At 41.5% G+C, this 23,177-nt stretch overlaps 1 protein-coding gene across 1 annotated transcript in view; it reads right to left on the bottom strand.

Moving 5' to 3' along the window:
- Positions 1 to 23,177, bottom strand: part of LOC124037643 (potassium voltage-gated channel subfamily KQT member 1-like) — a 345,000-nt gene that overhangs the window by 300,998 nt on the left and 20,825 nt on the right. Inside the window, exons 3-8 of the mRNA XM_046352566.1 lie at positions 18,551 to 18,677; positions 17,175 to 17,253; positions 16,758 to 16,854; positions 15,482 to 15,622; positions 7,406 to 7,516; positions 7,082 to 7,177 (exon numbers count right to left, since the gene is read on the bottom strand). Coding sequence (XP_046208522.1) covers positions 7,082 to 7,177; positions 7,406 to 7,516; positions 15,482 to 15,622; positions 16,758 to 16,854; positions 17,175 to 17,253; positions 18,551 to 18,677 — 651 coding nt within the window. The remainder of the gene's footprint in view (positions 1 to 7,081; positions 7,178 to 7,405; positions 7,517 to 15,481; positions 15,623 to 16,757; positions 16,855 to 17,174; positions 17,254 to 18,550; positions 18,678 to 23,177) is intronic.

A 23,177-nucleotide genomic window follows, 5' to 3' on the forward strand; every position in this document is an offset into this window, starting at 1 on the left:
ATTCGCATATAGCCATTCGCATGTAGCCATTCACATGTAGCCATTCACATATAAACATTCACATGTAGCCATTCACATATAAACATTCACATGTAGCCATTCGCATATAAACATTCGCATGTAGCCATTCACATATAAACATTCACATGTAGCCATTCACATATAAACATTCACATGTAGCCATTCACATATAAACATTCACATGTAGCCATTCACATATAAACATTCACATGTAGCCATTCACCTATAAACATTCACATGTAGCCATTCACATGTATCCATTCACATGTAGCCATTCACATATAAACATTCACATATAGCCATTCACATGTAGCCATTCACATGTAGCCATTCACATATAAACATTCACATATAGCCATTCACATGTAGCCATTCACATGTAGCCATTCACATATAAACATTCACATATAGCCATTCACATGTAGCCATTCACATGTAGCCATTCACATATAAACATTCACATATAGCCATTCACATATAAACATTCACATATAGCCATTCACATATAAACATTCACATGTAGCCATTCACATATAAACATTCACATGTAGCCATTCACATATAAACATTCACATGTAGCCATTCACATATAAACATTCACATGTAGCCATTCACATATAAACATTCACATATAAACATTCACATGTAGCCATTCGCATGTAGCCATTCACATGTAGCCATTCGCATGTAGCCATTCACATGTAGCCATTCGCATGTAGCCATTCACATGTAGCCATTCACATGTTGCCATTCACATGTAGCCATTCACATATAAACATTCACATGTATCCATTCACATATAAACATTCACATGTATCCATTCACATATAAACATTCACATGTATCCATTCACATATAAACATTCACATATAAACATTCACATATAAACATTCACATATAAACATTCACATGTAGCCATTCACATATAAACATTCACATGTATCCATTCACATGTAGCCATTCACATATAAACATTCACATGTATCCATTCACATGTATCCATTCACATATAAACATTCACATGTATCCATTCACATATAAACATTCACATGTATCCATTCACATATAAACATTCACATGTATCCATTCACATATAAACATTCACATATAAACATTCACATATAAACATTCACATGTAGCCATTCACATATAAACATTCACATGTATCCATTCACATATAAACATTCACATGTATCCATTCACATGTAGCCATTCACATATAAACATTCACATATAAACATTCACATGTAGCCATTCACATGTAGCCATTCACATGTAGCCATTCACATGTAGCCATTCACATATAAACATTCACATATAAACATTCACATGTAGCCATTCACATGTAGCCATTCACATGTAGCCATTCACATGTAGCCATTCACATATAAACATTCACATATAAACATTCACATATAAACATTCACATATAAACATTCACATGTAGCCATTCACATATAAACATTCACATGTATCCATTCACATGTAGCCATTCACATATAAACATTCACATGTAGCCATTCACATGTAGCCATTCACATGTAGCCATTCACATGTAGCCATTCACATGTAGCCATTCACATATAAACATTCACATATAAACATTCACATATAAACATTCACATATAAACATTCACATGTATCCATTCACATATAAACATTCACATATAAACATTCACATATAAACATTCACATATAAACATTCACATATAAACATTCACATGTATCCATTCACATATAAACATTCACATATAAACATTCACATATAAACATTCACATATAAACATTCACATGTAGCCATTCACATATAAACATTCACATGTATCCATTCACATGTAGCCATTCACATATAAACATTCACATGTAGCCATTCACATGTAGCCATTCACATGTAGCCATTCACATGTATCCATTCACATGTAGCCATTCACATATAAACATTCACATGTAGCCATTCACATGTAGCCATTCACATGTAGCCATTCACATATAAACATTCACATATAAACATTCACATATAAACATTCACATATAAACATTCACATATAAACATTCACATATAAACATTCACATGTAGCCATTCACATATAAACATTCACATGTATCCATTCACATGTATCCATTCACATATAAACATTCACATGTATCCATTCACATGTATCCATTCACATATAAACATTCACATGTATCCATTCACATATAAACATTCACATATAAACATTCACATATAAACATTCACTTGTATCCATTCACATATAAACATTCACATGTATCCATTCACATATAAACATTCACATGTATCCATTCACATATAAACATTCACATGTATCCATTCACATGTAAACATTCACATGTATCCATTCACATATAAACATTCACATGTATCCATTCACATATAAACATTCACATGTATCCATTCACATATAAACATTCACATATAAACATTCACATGTATCCATTCACATATAAACATTCACATGTATCCATTCACATGTATCCATTCACATATAAACATTCACATATAAACATTCACATGTAGCCATTCACATGTATCCATTCACATATAAACATTCACATGTAGCCATTCACATATAAACATTCACATGTATCCATTCACATGTATCCATTCACATATAAACATTCACATGTATCCATTCACATATAAACATTCACATATAAACATTCACATATAAACATTCACATGTAGCCATTCACATATAAACATTCACATGTATCCATTCACATATAAACATTCACATGTATCCATTCACATATAAACATTCACATATAAACATTCACATGTAGCCATTCACATATAAACATTCACATATAAACATTCACATATAAACATTCACATATAGCCATTCACATATAAACATTCACATATAGCCATTCACATGTAGCCATTCACATGTAGCCATTCACATGTAGCCATTCACATGTAGCCATTCACATCTAAACATTCACATATAAACATTCACATGTAGCCATTCACATGTATCCATTCACATGTATCCATTCACATGTATCCATTCACATGTATCCATTCACATGTATCCATTCATATAACCATTCACATACAGTATAACCATTCACATACAGTATAACCATTCATATAACCATTCACATAACCATTCACATACAGTATAACCAGTCCTTCTGTAGCTCAGTTGGTAGAGCATGGCGCTTGTAACGCCAGGGTAGTGGGTTCGATCCCCGGGACCACCCATACGTAGAATGTATGCACACATGACTGTAAGTCGCTTTGGATAAAAGCGTCTGCTAAATGGCATATATATATATATATAACCATTCACATACAGTATAACCATTCACATACAGTATAACCAGTCATATAACCATTCACATACAGTATAACCATTCATATAACCATTCACATACAGTATGACCATTCACATACAGTATAACCAGTCATATAACCATTCACATACAGTATAACCATTCATATAACCATTCACATACAGTATAACCATTCACATACAGTATAACCAGTCATATAACCATTCACATACAGTATAACCATTCATATAACCATTCACATACAGTATAACCAGTCATATAACCATTCACATACAGTATAACCATTCATATAACCATTCACATACAGTATAACCATTCATATAACCATTCACATACAGTATAACCATTCATATAACCATTCACATACAGTATAACCATTCATGTAACCATTCACATACAGTATAACCATTCATATAGCCATTCACATACAATGTAACCATTCACATACAGTATAACCAGTCATATAACCATTCACATACAGTATAACCAGTCATATAACCATTCACATACAGTATAACCAGTCATATAACCATTCACATACAGTATAACCAGTCATATAACCATTCACATACAGTATAACCATTCACATACAGTATAACCAGTCATATAACCATTCACATACAGTATAACCATTCATATAACCATTCACATACAGTATAACCATTCACATACAGTATGAATGGTTATACTGTATGTGAATGGTTATATGACTGGTTATACTGTATGTGAATGGTTATACTGTATGTGAATGGTTATATGAATGGTTATACTGTATGTGAATGGTTATATGACTAGTTATTTACATTTAAGTCTGCTAAATGACTTAAATGTAAATAACCAGTCATATAACCATTCACATACAGTATAACCATTCATATAACCATTCACATACAGTATAACCATTCACATACAGTATAACCAGTCATATAACCCTTCACATACAGTATAACCATTCATATAACCATTCACATACAGTATAACCAGTCATATAACCATTCACATACAGTATAACCAGTCATATAACCATTCACATACAGTATAACCATTCATATAACCATTCACATACAGTATAACCATTCACATACAGTATAACCATTCATATAGCCATTCACATACAGTATAGCCATTCATATAACCATTCACATACAGTATAACCATTCATATAACCATTCACATACAGTATAACCATTCATATAACCATTCACATACAGTATAACCATTCATATAACCATTCACATACAGTATAACCATTCATATAACCATTCACATACAGTATAACCATTCATATAACCATTCACATACAGTATAACCATTCATATAACCATTCACATACAGTATAACCATTCATATAACCATTCACATACAGTATAACCATTCATATAACCATTCACATACAGTATAACCATTCACATACAGTATAACCATTCACATATAACCATTCACATACAGTATAACCATTCACATACAGTATAACCATTCACATACAGTATAACCATTCACATATAACCATTCACATACAGTATAACCATTCATATAACCATTCACATACAGTATAACAATTCATATAACCATTCACATACAGTATAACCATTCATATAACCATTCACATACAGTATAACCATTCACATACAGTATAACCATTCATATAACCATTCACATACAGTATAACCATTCACATACAGTATAACCATTCACATACAGTATAACCATTCATATAACCATTCACATACAGTATAACCATTCACATACAGTATAACCAGTCATATAACCATTCACATACAGTATAACCATTCATATAACCATTCACATACAGTATAACCAGTCATATAACCATTCACATACAGTATAACCAGTCATATAACCATTCACATACAGTATAACCATTCATATAACCATTCACATACAGTATAACCATTCACATACAGTATAACCATTCATATAGCCATTCACATACAGTATAGCCATTCATATAACCATTCACATACAGTATAACCATTCATATAACCATTCACATACAGTATAACCATTCATATAACCATTCACATACAGTATAACCATTCATATAACCATTCACATACAGTATAACCATTCATATAACCATTCACATACAGTATAACCATTCACATAGAGTATAACCATTCATATAACCATTCACATACAGTATAACCATTCATATAACCATTCACATACAGTATAACCATTCATATAACCATTCACATACAGTATAACCATTCATATAACCATTCACATACAGTATAACCATTCATATAACCATTCACATACAGTATAACCATTCACATACAGTATAACCATTCATATAGCCATTCACATACAGTATAACCATTCATATAATCATTCACATACAGTATAACCATTCATACAACCATTCACATACAGTATAACCATTCACATACAGTATAACCATTCACATACAGTATAACCATTCACATACAGTATAACCATTCACATATAACCATTCACATACAGTATAACCATTCACATACAGTATAACCATTCACATATAACCATTCACATACAGTATAACCATTCACATACGGTATAACCATTCACATACAGTATAACCATTCACATATAACCATTCACATACAGTATAACCATTCATATAACCATTCACATACAGTATAACCATTCATATAACCATTCACATACAGTATAACCATTCATATAACCATTCACATACAGTATAACCATTCACATACAGTATAACCATTCATATAACCATTCACATACAGTATAACCATTCACATACAGTATAACCATTCACATACAGTATAACCATTCACATACAGTATAACCATTCATATAACCATTCACATACAGTATAACCATTCATATTACCATTCACATACAGTATAACCATTCACATACAGTATAACCATTCATATAGCCATTCATATAACCATTCACATATAACCATTCACATACAGTATAACCATTCATATAGCCATTCCATGTTTAGCTCTGTACCGTCATCCTCATCATCATGTAGATTCAGTGACTATGTTTCTCAAATGTCAACACAATAAGGAGCCTCTTTGTAAATGTAGCTGTGGGCTTCTTTGTATGTTCAGAGTCGATGTGATCCTTGTGATGGCCAGCTCCTGGTGAATAAACTGGCTGCTATTTGCCTGTCTTCTCTGCCTGGGAGAGAACACTACAGGACAGCTCACCTTTTCCAGGACATGTGCAGACTACAAACACTGCTACTCCTCTATTTGTACTAGACTGCTTTTTGAAGCTTACATTGGCAAGATTTGAAGGGAACAAATGTGTTATTTAAAGAATTCAGGAAATGTAGTGGTCCTGGACATGTTAAATTGAACCTCTCTGACATCCTGGCCTGGAGTTGTTACATGAGTAAAGCACTGAATCAAAGATGGCGTCCTTCAGACCAGACCAGACCTGGTCCTAGAGAGGTTCAGCGGCCTACAGTAGGTCCCATGTGTCATCACTGTGCTTAAGCACTTTCTACACACTCATTCCTATACACATTCTCTCCTATACACAGCTGTTGAGATCCCAGACAGGACAGAGTGATTGTTTGACTGCTGTCTGTCTCTCTGTCTCTCTGTCTCTCTGTCTCTCTGTCTCTCTGTCTCTCTGTCTCTCTGTCTCTCTGTCTCTCTGTCTGTCTGTCTGTCTGTCTGTCTGTCTGTCTGTCTGTCTGTCTGTCTGTCTGTCTGTCTGTCTGTCTGTCTGTCTGTCTGACTGACAGTACCTGGATTAGTGAGGCTGCAGCCGGGATCTGTCTGTTGAAATGTTTCTGTCTCTGTTTCTGCTGCACCTTCAGAGCAAAGCCCGAGCCCAGTATACCCTGGAGAAGGGGAGGGGGAGAGAATGAGAGAAAGAGAGAGGCATCATGACACTGAAACCACAGGACGACCTGGAGCTGCACACTGATGCTTCCCCTCAGAGGACTAACTTGGTTACTCACCAGACAACACAGTAATGATGGAAGGCAATATTGTGTATTATGAATTATGTACACATTATGCTATTTAGTTTATTGTGTAAGAAAAGGAGGAAGATGAGGGGTAATTACTGCAGGCAGAGCGAAGAAGGAGATGGCGAAGATGCTGAAGCAGGAGGCAATGCACTTCCCTATCCACGTCTGAGGAATCTTGTCCCCGTAGCCAATGGTGGTCACCGTCACCTGGGGGCAGTGGGGACAGGATAGGTTAGGGAAAACAAGCCAATGTTTCCACACACTGATGTTATTTTATTTACACAATCATTTCCCGTTATATATATATCTTTTCACCATTATTACATTTACATATGTACTAAATAAGTTAAAAATGGTTTGTTAAAGGCTTCTAATAATGAGCTACTTGGTCGTAAAGAGGTCATTGAGCACTGTTTGGCGATAACAACAAGGAGCAGACCATGAGGAGAAAGTTCATCACACGTATTGGCCTGCCTCCAAAACTGTCACCACTCAGCAGTTGAAATTCACTCAATAGGAATACGATTCTGACTGGGACTAATCCTCGGTGAGGAGAGGATTCTGGGACTAATCCTCAGTGAGGAGAGGAATTTGGCCAAGCGGAGCGCGGAGGAAAACAAATACCCCTGCATTTCCATGTACATCCACTGAAAGCTGAGCCAATTGTGACACATTGAGAGAAGCACAGTGGAGTGTCTTTGGGGCGCAGTGTGACCTTGTGCTGTGTGCTTATACAAAGAGGGTGATGTAAGGTGAGATACTTAAAACTTTTTGGGAGTAAATAGGAAGAAGGAGGGAGGGAAGAAAGGAGGGAGGGGGATGGTTAATCCTCATCTACACATTCTATGACTAAACAATGGGCCTGACATCAGTGTGGAATAGTCCACTCAACAACACCCCCGCATTCAAACCCCTGGTGTAAGCGCTGCACTCCAAGTGTGTGGCGAAGCCTCTCCATGTCTTCACAAAGGTCAAACACACCATCTTGAGTTCTCACTGGGGCACAGTCCATTTCCTCTTTCTCCCTCTCTCTGTGGAAGTGTGTGTCATTGCCACACCACACCTGCCATCATATGGTTCATAGTAAACACCATACACCCTAAAAACAACATCCACTAAATCTCTCTCTCTACCCCTCTCCCTATCCATCCTGATATTAATCGCTTCTCTGTCTCTCTCTCCCATTTTCAGAGGTTGAGCAGAGTGCTGGTGAATCTCCAGATCAAACACTCTTCCCTTAACAACCTCTGAGTGTGAGGAAGATGAGAGGAGAGGAGAAATATGAATCATGCCATTGGCCTGTGGGCTCTGGGCCTGTCCTACAGCTGTGCCCTGCACCTGCACACCCCACAGTGGAAAACAAGCTGACAGGGAATACACTGGGAAACACGCACACACAACACTCTCCAAACAGGCTCTCCCGTTACTGCTGGACAAACTGATCTCAGCACACACACACCACACACACACCACACACACACACACACGAGTGACCAAACCTATTGGCACGGCATATCACAAGTCTCAAGTTTACAGTCTCTGTGATTAACAAAGGAGAGCAAAGTTCCTATTGGGCTGTTTTGTTCATTGTAGCTATGACACACAAAAACAGCTTTTCTTCATGGTTCCATTGGGCACCAAGGACCCCTGAACCTTTCTAACTCTCATTACAAAACAGCTCGTAATCCTGCAATTACAGTTTTAATTAAAGGAACTGACACTTTATAGTGGCAGAGTAAAAGGTGAGACAGAGAGCAGTGAGGTGGTTTATTGCGTGTAGATCCCTCTAGCACAAGACTACCATAGGTTTTTTATTACCCACAGCCTTACATTGAACTGTTTAATTAACTGAACTGGAAACTTGACCCGCCTGATGGAAACAGCCAAAACAGACTTCTCTCGGATGCTGGGTTGTTTAGATGACCCAACTGCTGAGTTGCAAGCATTGGGTCACTTAGTTGTATTGTTTTCTTTAAAAAGAGCAGGGTTGGGTTGTTGATCAAAACAAATCAAATTGTATTTGTCACATGTGCCGAATACAAGTGTAGACCTTACCGTGAAATGCTTACTTACAAGCCCTTAACCAACAATGCAGTTCCAGAAATAGAGTTACGAAAATATTGACTTCATAAACTAAAGTAAAAAATAAAATAAAAAGAAACACAAAAAAATTACATAACAATAACATGGCTATATACAGCAGGTACCGGTACTGAGTCAATGTGCAGGGGTACAGGTTAGTCGAAGTAATTTGTAGGTAGGGGAATAGTAACTATGCAATCCCCCCCCCCCTTGGGTTGTGCCGTGGCGGAGATCTTTGTGGGCTATACTCGGCCTTGTCTCAGGATGGTAAGTTGGTGGTTGAAGATATCCCTCTAGTGGTGTGGGACTGTGCTTTGGCAAAGTGGGTGGGGTTATATCCTTCCTGTTTGGCCCTGTCTGGGGGTGTCCTCGGATGGGGCCACAGTGTCTCCTGACCCCTCCTTTCTCAGCCTCCAGTATTTATGCTGCAGTAGTTTATGTGTCGGGGGCAAGGGTCAGTTTGTTATATCTGGAGTACTTCTCCTGTCCTATTCGGTGTCCTGTGTGAATTTAAGTGTGCTCTCTCTAATTCTCTCTTTCTTTCTCTCTCTCGGAGGACCTGAGCCTTAGGACTATGCCTCAGGACTACCTGACATGATGACTCCTTGCTGTCCCCAGTCCACCTGGCCTTGCGGCTGCTCCAGTTTCAGCTGTTCTGCCTTATTATTATTGGACCATGCTGGTCATTTATGAACATTTGAACATCTTGGCCATGTTCTGTTATAATCTCCACCCGGCACAGCCAGAAGAAGACTGGCCACCCCACATAGCTTGGTTCCTCTCTAGGTTTCTTCCTAGGTTTTGGCCTTTCTAGGGAGTTTTTCCTAGCCACCGTGCTTCTACACCTGCATTGCTTGCTGTTTGGGGTTTTAGGCTGGGTTTCTGTACAGCACTTTGAGATATCAGCTGATGTACGAAGGGCTATATACAAATAAATTTGATTTGATTTGAGATAATACACAGCGAGTAGCAGCGGTGTAAAAACAAGGGGGGGGGGGGTCAATGTAAATAGTCCGGGTGGCCACTTGATTAATTGTTCAGCAGTCTTATAGCTTGGGGGTAGAAGCTGTTAAGGAGCCTTTTGGACCAAGACTTGGCGCTCCAGTACCCCTTGCCTGGACTGGAGTCTTCAATTTTTTGGGCCTTCCTCTGACACCGCCTAGTATAGAGGTCCTAGATGACAGGGAGCTTGGCTCCAGTGACGTATTGGGCCATACACACTACCCTCTGTAGCACCTTACGGTCGGATGCCAAGCAGTTGCCATACCAGGCGGTGATGCACCCGGTCAGGATGGCACAACTGTGGAACTTTTTGAAGATCTGGGGACCCATGCCAAATCTTTTCAGTCTCCTGAGGGGGAAAAGCTGGTGTGCCCTCTTTACGACTGTCTTGGTGTATTTGGACCATGATAGTTAGTTGGTGATGTGGACACCAAGGAACTTGAAACTCTCGACCCACTCCACTACAGCCCCATCAATGTTAATGGGGGCCTGTTCAGCATTCCTTTTCCTTTAGTCCATGATCATCTCCTTTGTGTTGCACACATTGAGGGAGAGGTTGTTGTCCTGGCCCCACACTACCAGGTCTCTGACCTCCTCCCTATAGGCTCATTGTCGGTGATCAGGCCTACCACTGTTGTGTTGTCAGCAAACTTAATGATAGTGTTGGAGTCATGCCACACAGTCGTGGGTGAACAGGGAGTACAGGAGGGGACAAAACACGCACCCCTGAGGGGCCCTGGTGTTGAGAATCAGAGTGGCAGATGTGTTGCTGCCTACCCTTACCACCTGGGGGCGGCACATCAGGAAGTCCAAGATCCAGTTGCAGAGGAAGGTGTTTAGTCCCAGGGTCCTTAGCTTAGTGATGAGCTTCGTGGGCACTATGGTGTTAAACACTGAGCTGTAGTCAATGAACAACATTCTCACATAGGTGTTCCTTTTGTCCAGATGGGTTAGGGCAGTGTGCAGTGTGGTTGAGATTGCATCGTCTGTGGACCTATTTGGGCGGTAAGCAAATTGGAGTGTGTCTAGGGTGTCAGGTAGGGTGGAGGTGATATGGTCCTTGACTAGTCTCTCAAAGCACTTCATGATGACGGAAGTGAGTGCTACGGGCGGTAGTCGTTTATCTCAGTTACCTTAGCTTTCTTGGGAACAGGGAACAATGGTGGCCCTCTTGAAGCATGTGAGAACAACAGACTGGGATAGGGATTGATTGAATATGTCCGTAAACACACCAGCCAGCTGGTCTGCGCATGCTCTGAGGGCGTGGCTGGGGATGCCGTCTGGGCCTGCAGCCTTGCGAGGGTTGATACGTTTAAATGTTTTCCTCACGTCGGCTGCAGTGAAGGAGAGTCCGCATGTTTTAGTTGCGGGCAGTGTCAGTGGCACTGTATTGTCCTCAAAGCGGGCAAAAAAGTTATTTAGTCTGCCTGGGAGCAAGACATCCTGGTCCGTGATGGTGCTGGTTTTCTTTTTGTAATCCGTGATTGACTGTAGACCCTGCCACATACCTCTTGTGTCTGAGCCGTTGAATTGAGATTATACTTTGTCTCTATACTGACGCTTAGCTTGTTTTATTGCCTTGCGGAGGGAATAGTTACACTGTTTGTATTCGGTCATGTTTCCAGTCACCTTGCCCTGATTAAAAGCAGTGGTTCGTGCTTTCAGTTTCACGCGAATGCTGCCATCAATCCACGGTTTCTGGTTTGGGAATGTTTTAATAGTTGCTGTGGGAACGACATCTTCAACGCACGTTCTAATGAACTCGCACACCGAATCAGCGTATTCGTCAATGTTGTCGTCTGACGCAATACGGAACATATCCCAGTCCACGTGATGGAAGCAGTCTTGGAGTGTGGAATCAGATTGGTCGGACCAGCGTTGAACAGACCTCAGCGCGGGAGCTTCTTGTTTCAGTTTCTGTCTGTCCTGGAGGGATATTGACCTCATCCCGTCAGTAGAGGATGCCTAGTTTCTCTTCAACAGTACTTTCCTCTCCATCTTAAATATCCCGTCAGTAGAGGATGCCTAGTTTCTCTTCAACAGCACTTTCCTCTCCATCTTAAATAAGCATGCTCTATTCAAAAAATGTAGAACTAAGAACAGATATAGCCCTTGGTTCACCCCAGACTTCCCTTGACCAGCACAAAAACATCCTGTGGCGTTCTGCATTAGCATCGAATAGCCCCCGCGATATGCAACCTTTCAGGGAAGTCAGAAACCAATATACTCAGTCAGTTAGGAAAGTTAAGGATAGCTTTTTCAGACAGAAAAGTGCTTCCTGTAGCACTAATTCCAAAAGGTTTTGGGGCATTGTAAAGTCCTTAGAGAATAAGAGCACCTCCTCCCAGCTGCCCACTGCACTGAGGATAGGAAACACTATCACCACCGATAAATCTACAATAATTGATCATTTCAATAAGAATTTTCCTACGGCTGGCCATGCTTTCCACCTGGCTACCCCTACCCCGGCCAACAACACAGCACTCCCTGCAGAAACTTGGTTTCCGAGCTGGTCATGGGTGCACCTCAGCCTCGCTCAAGGTCCTAAACGATATCATAACCGCAGTCATCTTCATCAACCTGGCCAAGGTATCCAACTCTGTCAATCACCACATTCTTATTGGCAAACTCAATAGCCTTCGCTTCTCAAATGACTGCCTCACCTGGTTCACCAACTACTTCTCAGATAGAGTTCAGTGTGTCAAATCGGAGGGCCTGTTGTCTGGACCTCTGGCAGTCTCTTTGGGGGTGTCACAGGGTTCAATTCTTGGGCCGACCATTTTCTCTGTATATATCAATGATGTCGCTCTTGCTGCTGATGATTCTCTGATCCACCTCTCACAAGATGACACCATTCTGTATACATCTGGCTCCTTTTTGGACACTGTGCTAACAAACCTCCAAACGAGTTTCAACGCCATACAACACTCCTTCCATGGCCTCCAACTGCTCTTAAATGCAAGTAAAACTAAGTGCATGCTCTTCAACCGATTGCTGCCCGCACCCTCCAGTCCGACTAGCATCACTACTCAAGACGGTTCTGACCTAGAACATATGGAAAACTACAAATATCTAGGTGTCTGGTTAGACTGTAAACTCTCCTTCCAGACTCACATTAAGCATCTCGAATCCAAAATTAAATCTAGAATCTGCTTCCTATTTTGCAACAAAACCTCCTTCACTCATGCTGCCAAACATACCCTCATAAAACTGACTATCCTACCGATCCTTGACTTCAGCGATGTCATTTACAAAATAGCCTCCAACACTCTTCTCAGCAAACTGGATGTAGTCTATCACAGTGCCATTAGTTTTGTCACCAAAGCCCCATCCACACTGCGACCTGTATGCTCTCGTTGGCTGGCCCTCACTACATATTCGTCACCAAACCCACTGGCTCCAGGTCATCTATAAGTCTTTGCTAGGTAAAGCCCCGCCTTATCTCAGCTCACTGGTCACCATAGCAACACCCACCAGTTGCACGTGCTCCAGCAGGTATATTGCACTGGTCACCCCCAAAGCCAACACTTCCTTTGGCCGACTTTCTTTCCAGTTCTCTGCTGCCAATGACTGTAACGAATTGCAAAAATCTCTGAAGCTGAAGTCTTATATCTCCCTCTCTAACTTTAAGCATCAGCTGTCAGAGCAGCTTACCGATCACTGTACCTCTGCACAGCCAATCTGTAAATAGCACACCCAACTACCTCATCCCCATATTCTTACTTACCCTCTTGCTCTTTTGCACCCCAGTATCTCTACTTGCACATCATCATCTGCACATCTATCACTCCAGTATTAATGCTAAATTGTAATTAATAAATAGGCGTCTATGGCCTATTTATCGCCTACCTCCCTACTCTTCTACATTTGGACACATTGTACATAGATTTTTCTATTTTTATTTTCTATTGTTTTACTGACTGTACGTTTGTTTATGTGTAACTCTGTGTTGTTGTTTTTGTGGCACTGCTTTGCTTTATCTTGGCCAGGTCGCAGTTGTAAATAAGAACTTGTTCTCAACTGGCCTACATGGTTAAATAAAAAATAGTTTTGTGTAAAAGTAGCTTTGTGTAACTGAAACTGGATTAGCAACTTGTTTCATTATGGTATTCCAGAACCACTCAAGCTGGAGGGGGACCCCGACAGATACACACCACAAAACAAGCGCAATAGTGTAAATTGTTGTTTTATTTATTTTACTTAAACACACACACACACACACACACACACACACACACACACACACACACACACACACACACACACACACACACACACACACACACACACACACACACACACACACACACACACACACACACACACACACACACACACACACACACACACACCAGCTCTAATACTATGCCTTACCACACCCCACCACAGGGCATCAGCTCTAATACTATGTCTTACCACGCCCCACCACAGGGCATCAGCTCTAATACTATGCCTTACCACGCCCCACCACAGGGCATCAGCTCTAATACTATGCCTTACCACGCCCCACCACAGGGCATCAGCTCTAATACTATGCCTTACCACGCCCCACCACAGGGCATCAGCTCTAATACTATGCCTTACCACACCCCACCACAGGGCATCAGCTCTAATACTATGCCTTACCACGCCCCACCACAGGGCATCAGCTCTAATACTATGCCTTACCACGCCCCACCACAGGGCATCAGCTCTAATACTATGCCTTACCACGCCCCACCACAGGGCATCAGCTCTAATACTATGCCTTACCACGCCCCACCACAGGGCATCAGCTCTAATACTATGCCTTACCACACCCCACCACAGGGCATCAGCTCTAATATTATGCATAACCACATCCCACCACAGGGCATCAGCTCTAATACTATGCCTTACCACACCCCACCACAGGGAATCAGCTCTAATACTATGCCTTACCACGCCCCACCACAGGGCATCAGCTCTAATACTATGCTTTACCACGCCCCACCACAGGGCATCAGCTCTAATACTATGCCTTACCACGCCCCACCACAGGGCATCAGCTCTAATACTATGCCTTACCACGCCCCACCACAGGGCATCAGCTCTAATACTATGCCTTACCACGCCCCACCACAGGGCATCAGCATAGCTGGAGAAGCCAGTCTTTCCCTCCTCGTCCACAGCATCCTTCTCCGCCAGGTACACAAAGTAGGAGGAGAAAATCAGCCCCAGGAAGCCGATGTACAGTGTGGTGATCAGCTCCTACAACAGAGGAAATGCAGATAGAGAGTGGAGTATGTCACTTGTAATGTGCAGTAGACCATGTATAGGTGTTACATGTATTTCTTTACATTATTTACACATTTTACATTGCAGGTGTGAATCAAACTAAAATGATATCTGTCCATAACATCAATCATTACAACACATAGTCTGATCAAGCCTAGAGCGTGCAATGACTACAAAGAAAGAGTAGGCATATGACTCTCTCTCTATCATTTCACACAGACAGAAGAATTCATCTTTAGGAAGAGTAGCTGCTGCTTTCCCAACAGCTAATGGGGATCCCAATAAAATACCAAATTCCTAATCTCCCCTATTTATATAAACCCTAAACCCTAAACCCTCAACCCTAAAAGAATAGCAGTAGACCCATTGCACATCACAGAGAAATAACCCACAGCTTCCTGTTAAAGATAGAAGAAAAAAACAGAAGAGGATGTCTTCAAAAGAACCCCAGATGACTGAAATTAGAATTCAAACAAAGAGGGGGAAACACATGAAGAGGTGGAAATGAAAGCTGTTAAACCTGACTCTCTACCTCTCTCTCCTTATAAAGCCTTGCAGGTCCTAGTGAGAGTATCAGAGGAATCTGTGATTGTGCCAACGGGCCCTGTGATAATCACTGGTGGCAATATAGCATGGACAACATGGACAGACGTCTGCCTCAGTCTACCCATAACCAGACAAGCTAGGCAGGAGGCAGGGCAACTCAGACGGAACAAGTGCACTAATCCTCTGGAAGAAATGGCAGCAATGTGAACCCATCATCTGACCACAGTGTCCTTATTTGGTTAAGAAATGTCCAACAATAGTTGTTTTATGTTTTATTTTCAAAGCCATGACTAACCACGTCTTTAGCCATCTCATCTACCTTGCTTTTTATTTGAATCTGCTTGATTGACTGAGGATTTATGAGAAGCCTAGTCAGGGTACAGTAGACAAGTAGATCAAGTTAGATCAAGTAAGATCAAGTAAGATCAGGGTAGATTAATTCACTCTACTAAAAACAGCATTATATTCCAGATTACCTTTTGATATTTAACTTCATGTAAACTCATACTACTGCACATCATTATGATATGAAATGAGCCAACAGATGTAAAGGGATCTCCACCTGTCTATGGATGAAGACTACCGATCCAAGAAGCCTCCATGTTCCTCCCTGACGATCCACGTGCAGCATGCGTAGAATCTGGAGGAAGCGGATTCCCCTGTAATCATGGAGATAAAAGGCAACCAATGTCAATCAAACCTTAGCCTAATATACCTCTACTCTCTTCCACCTGTTTTACTCTGCAACAAAAACACAATTACAGTACAACACAAAATGTTACACTAATATTACAATATTATATTATTTGTAATTATGGTTGAAAAATTGCAGGAACTTTCAATACATTTCCTGGTTTTCCCTAAATCCCGGTTGGAGGCTTTCCCGCAATCAGGAGGTGAATAAGCAGGATACCTGGGATCCTCCAAACAGGATTTCTGGAAACCCAGGTAAAATATTCATTTTTACCACACCCAGTACCTGATAGCAGATGTGGCAAACACTTGGCCATTGGAGCCTACACCCAGCACTACGACGGAGGCAATAACCACTATCAGATCTGGGGGATACAGGGATATACCTGTACATTAGCATTGGCATCAAGCTCATAATCTTCAAATGTTTAAGTTGCCATTGAACAACAAAAGTAGCAGACATAATAGTAGAAGAAGTAAGAAGAGAGCCGGTACGAAAGTAACACAGGCCCCCCCCCCCCCCCCGTCAAAAGTAACACACTGCTCCCTGCAAACCCCCCCGTCAAAAGTAACACACTGCTCCCTGCAACCCCCCACCCCCGTCAAAAGTAACACACTGCTCCCTGCAAACCCCCCCCGTCAAAAGTAACACACTGCTCCCTGCAACCCCCCCCCCGTCAAAAGTAACACCCTGCTCCCTGCAACCCCCCGTCAAAAGTAACACAATGTTAACTGATGACATGGAATTTAAAAAAATATTTAAGCACAGGCCATTGTCTCCTCTAGTTTATATTGCTTTTATAATGTTAGCAAAATATCAACAGGTTAGAAAATTATATATGACATCATTAGAATGATGCCTTAATCAAATGACTTGATGGATCATCTTCCAACATAAGCTTTTATTGACATGTTACTGGTTAAAAATATATATGATTCTGGGGGTTAATTACCTTGTGTCAAGCCATGGAAATGTGATAAGCCTGATTACTTTGCAGTTTGGGAAAATAATACAAACGTTTACTCTATCAAGACACGAGGAGCGGCATGACAAGGACAACTGGAGCACAGGTGATTGGTAGGGCTAAGCATGAATAATTGAAAATGTTGAAAAACATCTCCTACTATGGTTAATGTAGCTATTATTTGATCAATTTTAGTCTGATTAATATTGTAAGGCAAAATATTGTGTTTGCGCAACATTGAGATGGCTCCTTTTCATACATTTCTAACCTATAGCATGAATTATCATGAAATGATGGCTGATAGTACTTTTGTTGAATCTTAAGAGCACTTACAAACCAGAAACATGGAGATAAGACAGATATTGTGCACTTCTCGCCAGATGTTACTCCCGCCCCGCCGGCAGGTGTAAAATTATCTATGCGGTAGTCTATTTAATTTCAACTCACTTACCTCAGAAATGAAATTACAGTTGCTAATGGTAGAGGACATACACAAGTTGTTAGTCATAAAATATAGTCTCTCTAGTGCTATCGATCTGTGAGTAATTAAGAAACAAAAAGTGTTACTTTTGTCCCGGTTCTCCCCTAGTAGACATAACAGCAGAAGTAATCAAATTTGACCCCAAAAAAGAAGGGGTAAAAACATGTAACAACGGTGTCTGACTGTGAGATTTAATAAAGGATAAGCCAGGTGCACCTATGATAGAAATGGGTTTCCTGATGAAGCGGAGTCGTCCCTTGATCCCCACATATTTGCTCCTGCAGCCGGCAGACCAGAGGCGCACCACGTACTCTGTCCCAAAGAACAGCACCAGGACAATCTCCTGTGGACCAGAACACAAGCAGTTACAGACAACAATTAGGAGAACAGGGCTGGGGAAGAAGACACAAAACATTCAAACTAGTTCATTAAGACCAAAGCATATTACGATCACATTTTACTAAGACTACTACACACACACTATCTAGCTACCATTTCATACTATGAAAGTAATATGAGTGTTTTTCTAAGTCCAGTGCCAAGCAATGCATTGAGATGTCAGGCTTGATAACAGCTTGGTGGGACTGGGACTTGACAGGTGTGCTGACAGAGAGAGGCTGAGGTGGTCTAGTAGTAAGGGAACCATTCACACCAGCCCACCCAGAAGAAGGTTAGATAGCATCTCTGATGACAGAGGATATTGAGCCAGGGTCAATGGCTCAGTGATTTGAGCCTCATGGCTGTGACAGTGCCTCAGCAGGTTGTGCAGGTAGGATAAATAGTAAATCAGCTGGGTTGTGTTGGAGCCCTTTACACATCTGTTGGGTGGTTCAAATATAATAGGTGACATTGTGCCACAGTGCAAATATTGTGTGTATGGTGGGGAGGGGGGGAGTGTGTTTGTTTGTGTGTGTGTGATAATTTTTCATGAACCAATATCTTTTTCATTAGCACCATGACTCCATAATATTTTGCCACCTAACACTCAGTAATAGCTGTCTTAGTGTGGGTGGCCATCCCATTGCTTGCTTGAATTGGCTGCCCTACCAGCCCCCCCCCCCCTTGTGAAACCTAATACCACAGGCCCTGCTGCAACAACATAGCTCCATAGTCACAAAAACAATCCCCTGACTGTCACTCACCCTATAGACACATTCACTTACTGCGAATGCAGTGACAGTGTCCTTCCTTTCCTTAATAATACTGTGGGTTGGACTGATCCTACAGGAACAAGTAGCACTGTCGCGTGGATTTAACATAAATAGCTACCGTGTTTGTGACTGAGGGAAAAAGTGAGAAGTGGGTTAATAACATCTATTTCAGTTGGACTTGACCGACCAGGCACAGCCCTACTTGTGTATACCGCGGAGAGAGTGAGAGACCAAATTGCATGGCTCTGTGCTGTGTCTATATAACATTGCACTATTTGTGGGTATTTGTGTCTAAAGGTTGGCCATGGCTATTTTCCCACACCTGTCCAAACTGCTCCCCAGTGGTCAGCACCTCTACACAAAAAAAGGTGCTATCTGGAACTTAAAAAGGTTATTTGGATGTCCCCATAGGAGAACCATATGAAGAAACGTTTTTGGTTCCAGGAAAAAAATGTTTTTATTCCAGGTATAACCCTATTCAACTCAAATGTTATTAGTCACATGCACCGAATACAACAGGTGTAGTAGACCTTACAGTGAAATGTTTACTTACAAGCCCCTAACCAACAATGTCGTTAAAAAAACACGAATAAGAACTAGACACAAAAGGAACAAGTAATTAAAGAGCAGCAGTAAAATGACAATAGCGAGACTATATGCAGGGTGTACCGGTACAGAGTCAATATGCGGGGGCACCGGTTAGTCTAGATAATTGAGGTAATATGTACATGTAGGTAGAGTTATTAAAGAGACTATTCATAGATAATAACAGAGAGTAGCAGCGGCGTAAAAGGGGGGGCAATGCAAATAGTCTGAGTGGCCATTCGATTAGATGTTCAGAAGTTTTATGGCTTGGGGGTAGAAGCTGTTTAGAAGCCTCTTGGACCTAGACTTGGTGCTCTGGTACCGCTTGCCGTGTGGTAGCAGAGAGAACGGTCTATGACCATTTTTAGGGCCTTCCTCTGACACTGCCTGGTATAGAGATCCAGGATGGCAGGAAGCTTGGCCCCAGTGATGTACTGGGCCGTACGCACTATCCTCTGTAGTGCCTTGCGGTTGGATGTTGAGCTGTTGCCATACCAGGCAGTGATGCAACCATGCTCTCGAAGCTGCAGCTGTCGAACTTTTTGAGGATCTGAGGACCCATGCCAAATATTTTCAGTCTCCTGAGGGGAAATGAGTTATGTCGTGCCCTGTTCACGACTGTCATGGTGTGCTTGGAACATGTTAGTTTGTTGGTGATATGGACACCAAGGAACATGAAGCTCTCAACTTGCTCCACTACAGCCTCGTCGATGAGAATGGGGGTGTGTTCGGTCTTCCGTTTCCTATAGTCCACAATCATCTCCTTTGTCTTGATCACGTTGAGGGAGAGGTTCTTGTCCTGGCACCACACAGCCAGGTCTCTGACCTCTTCCCTACAGGCTGTCTCGTCGTTGTCGGTGATCAGTCCTACCACTGTTGTGTCATCGGCTCACTTAATGACGGTGTTGGTGTGTTGTTGTGTCTGGCCGTGCAGTCATGAGGGAACAGGGAATAACGGAGTGGGCTGAGTATGCACCCCTGAGGGGCCCCTGTGTTGAGGATCAGCTTGGCGGATGTGTTGTTACCTACCCTTACCACCTGGGGGCGGCCGGTCAGGAAGTCCAGGATCCAGTTGCAGAGGGAGGTGTTTAGTCCCAGGGTCCTTAGCTTAATGATGAGCTTTGAGGGCACTATGATGTTGAACGCTGAGCTGTAGTGAATGAATAGCATTCTTACATAGGTGTTCCTTTTGTCCAGGTGGGAAAGGGCAGTGTGGAGAGCAATAGAGATTGTATCATCTGTGGATCTGTTAGGGTGGTATGCAAATTGGGGGGGTCTAGGGTTTCTGGGATAATGGTGTTGATGTGAGCCATGACCAGCCTTTCAAAGCACTTCATGGCTTCATGGTGCTTACTACTTTAATGTTTGCTTGTAAGCAGGAATCAGGAGGATAGAGTTATGGTCAGATATGCCAAATGGAGGGTGAAAGAGAGCTTTGTACGCATCTCTGTGTGTGGAGTAAAGGTGGTCTAGAGTATATTTTCCCACTAATTGCACATTTACCATGCTGGTAGAAATTTGGTAAAACTGATTTAAGTTTCCCTGCATTAAAGTCCCCGGCCACTTGGAGCGCTGCCTCTGGATGAGCGTTTTCCGGTTTGCTTATGGTGGAATACAGCTCAGTGAATGCGGTCTTAGTGCCAGCCTCAGTCTGTGGTGGAATGTAGACAGCTAAATGAAATAAAATGTATTTATATATCCCTTCTTACATCAGCCAATATCACAAAGTGTTGTACAGAAACCTAGCCTAAAACCCCAAACAGCAAGCAATGCAGGTGTAGAAGCAAAAAATACAGGCAAAAAAGTATTTAGTCAGCCACCAATTGTGAAAGTCCTCCCACTTAAAAAGATGAGAGGCCTGTAATTTTCATCATAGGTACACTTCAACTATGACAGACAAAATGAAAAAAAGAAAATCACATTGTAGGATTTTTAATGAATTTATTTGCAATTTATTGTGGAAAATAAGTATTTGGTCACCGACAAACAAGCAAGATTTCTGGCTTTCACAGACCTGTAACTTCTTATTTAAGAGGTTCCTCTGTCCTCCACTCGTTACCTGTATTAATGGCAGCTGTTTGTACTTGTTATCAGTATAAAAGACACCTACCTGTCCACAACCTCAAACAGTCACACTCCAAATCTGCAATAGGTAAGCAGCTTGGTTTGAAGAAATCAACTGTGGGAGCAATTATTAGGAAATGGAAGAAATACAAGACCACTGATAATCTCCCTCGATCTGGGGCTCCACGCAAGATCTCACCTCGTGGGGACAAAATGATCACAAGAGTGAGCAAAAACAGTGAGCAAAAATCCCAGAACCACACGGAGGCACCTAGTGAATGACCTGCAGGGAGCTGGGACCAAAGTAACAAAGCCTACCATCAGGGGTGGCATGGTAGCCTAGTGGTTAGAGTGTTGGACTAATAACCGAAAGGTTGCAAGTTCGAATCCCCGAGATGACAAGGTACAAATATGTTGTTCTGCCCCTGAACAAGCAGTTAACCCACTGTTCCTAGGCCTTCATTGAAAATAATAATTTGTTCTTAACTGACTTGCCTAGTAAAATAAAGGATTCAAAAAAACAAAAAAAATCAGTAACACACTACGCTGCCAGGGACTCAAATCCTGCAGTGCCAGACGTGTCCCCCTGCTTAAGCCAGTCCAGGCCCGTCTGCAGTTTGCTATATAGCATTTGGATGATCCAGAAGAAGATTGGGAGAATGTCATATGGTCAGATGAAACCAAAATATAACTTTTTGGTAAAAATTCAACTCGTCGTGTTTGGAGGACAAAGAATGCTGAGTTGCATCCAAAGAACACCATACCTACTGTGAAGCATGGGGGTGGAAACATCATGCTTTGGGGCTGTTTTTCTGCTAAGGGACCAGGACGACTGATCCGTGTAAAGGAAAGAATGAATGGGGCCATGTATCGTGAGATTTTGAGTGAAAACCTCCTTCCATCAGCAAGGGCATTGAAGATGAAACGTGGCTGGGTCTTTCAGCATGACAATGATCCCAAACACACCGCCCGGGCAATGAAGGAGTGGCTTCGTAAGAAGCATTTCAAGGTCCTGGAGTGACCTAGCCAGTCTCCAGATCTCA

Source organism: Oncorhynchus gorbuscha, linkage group LG06, assembly GCF_021184085.1.
Source record: "Oncorhynchus gorbuscha isolate QuinsamMale2020 ecotype Even-year linkage group LG06, OgorEven_v1.0, whole genome shotgun sequence".
NCBI lineage: Eukaryota > Metazoa > Chordata > Actinopteri > Salmoniformes > Salmonidae > Oncorhynchus > Oncorhynchus gorbuscha.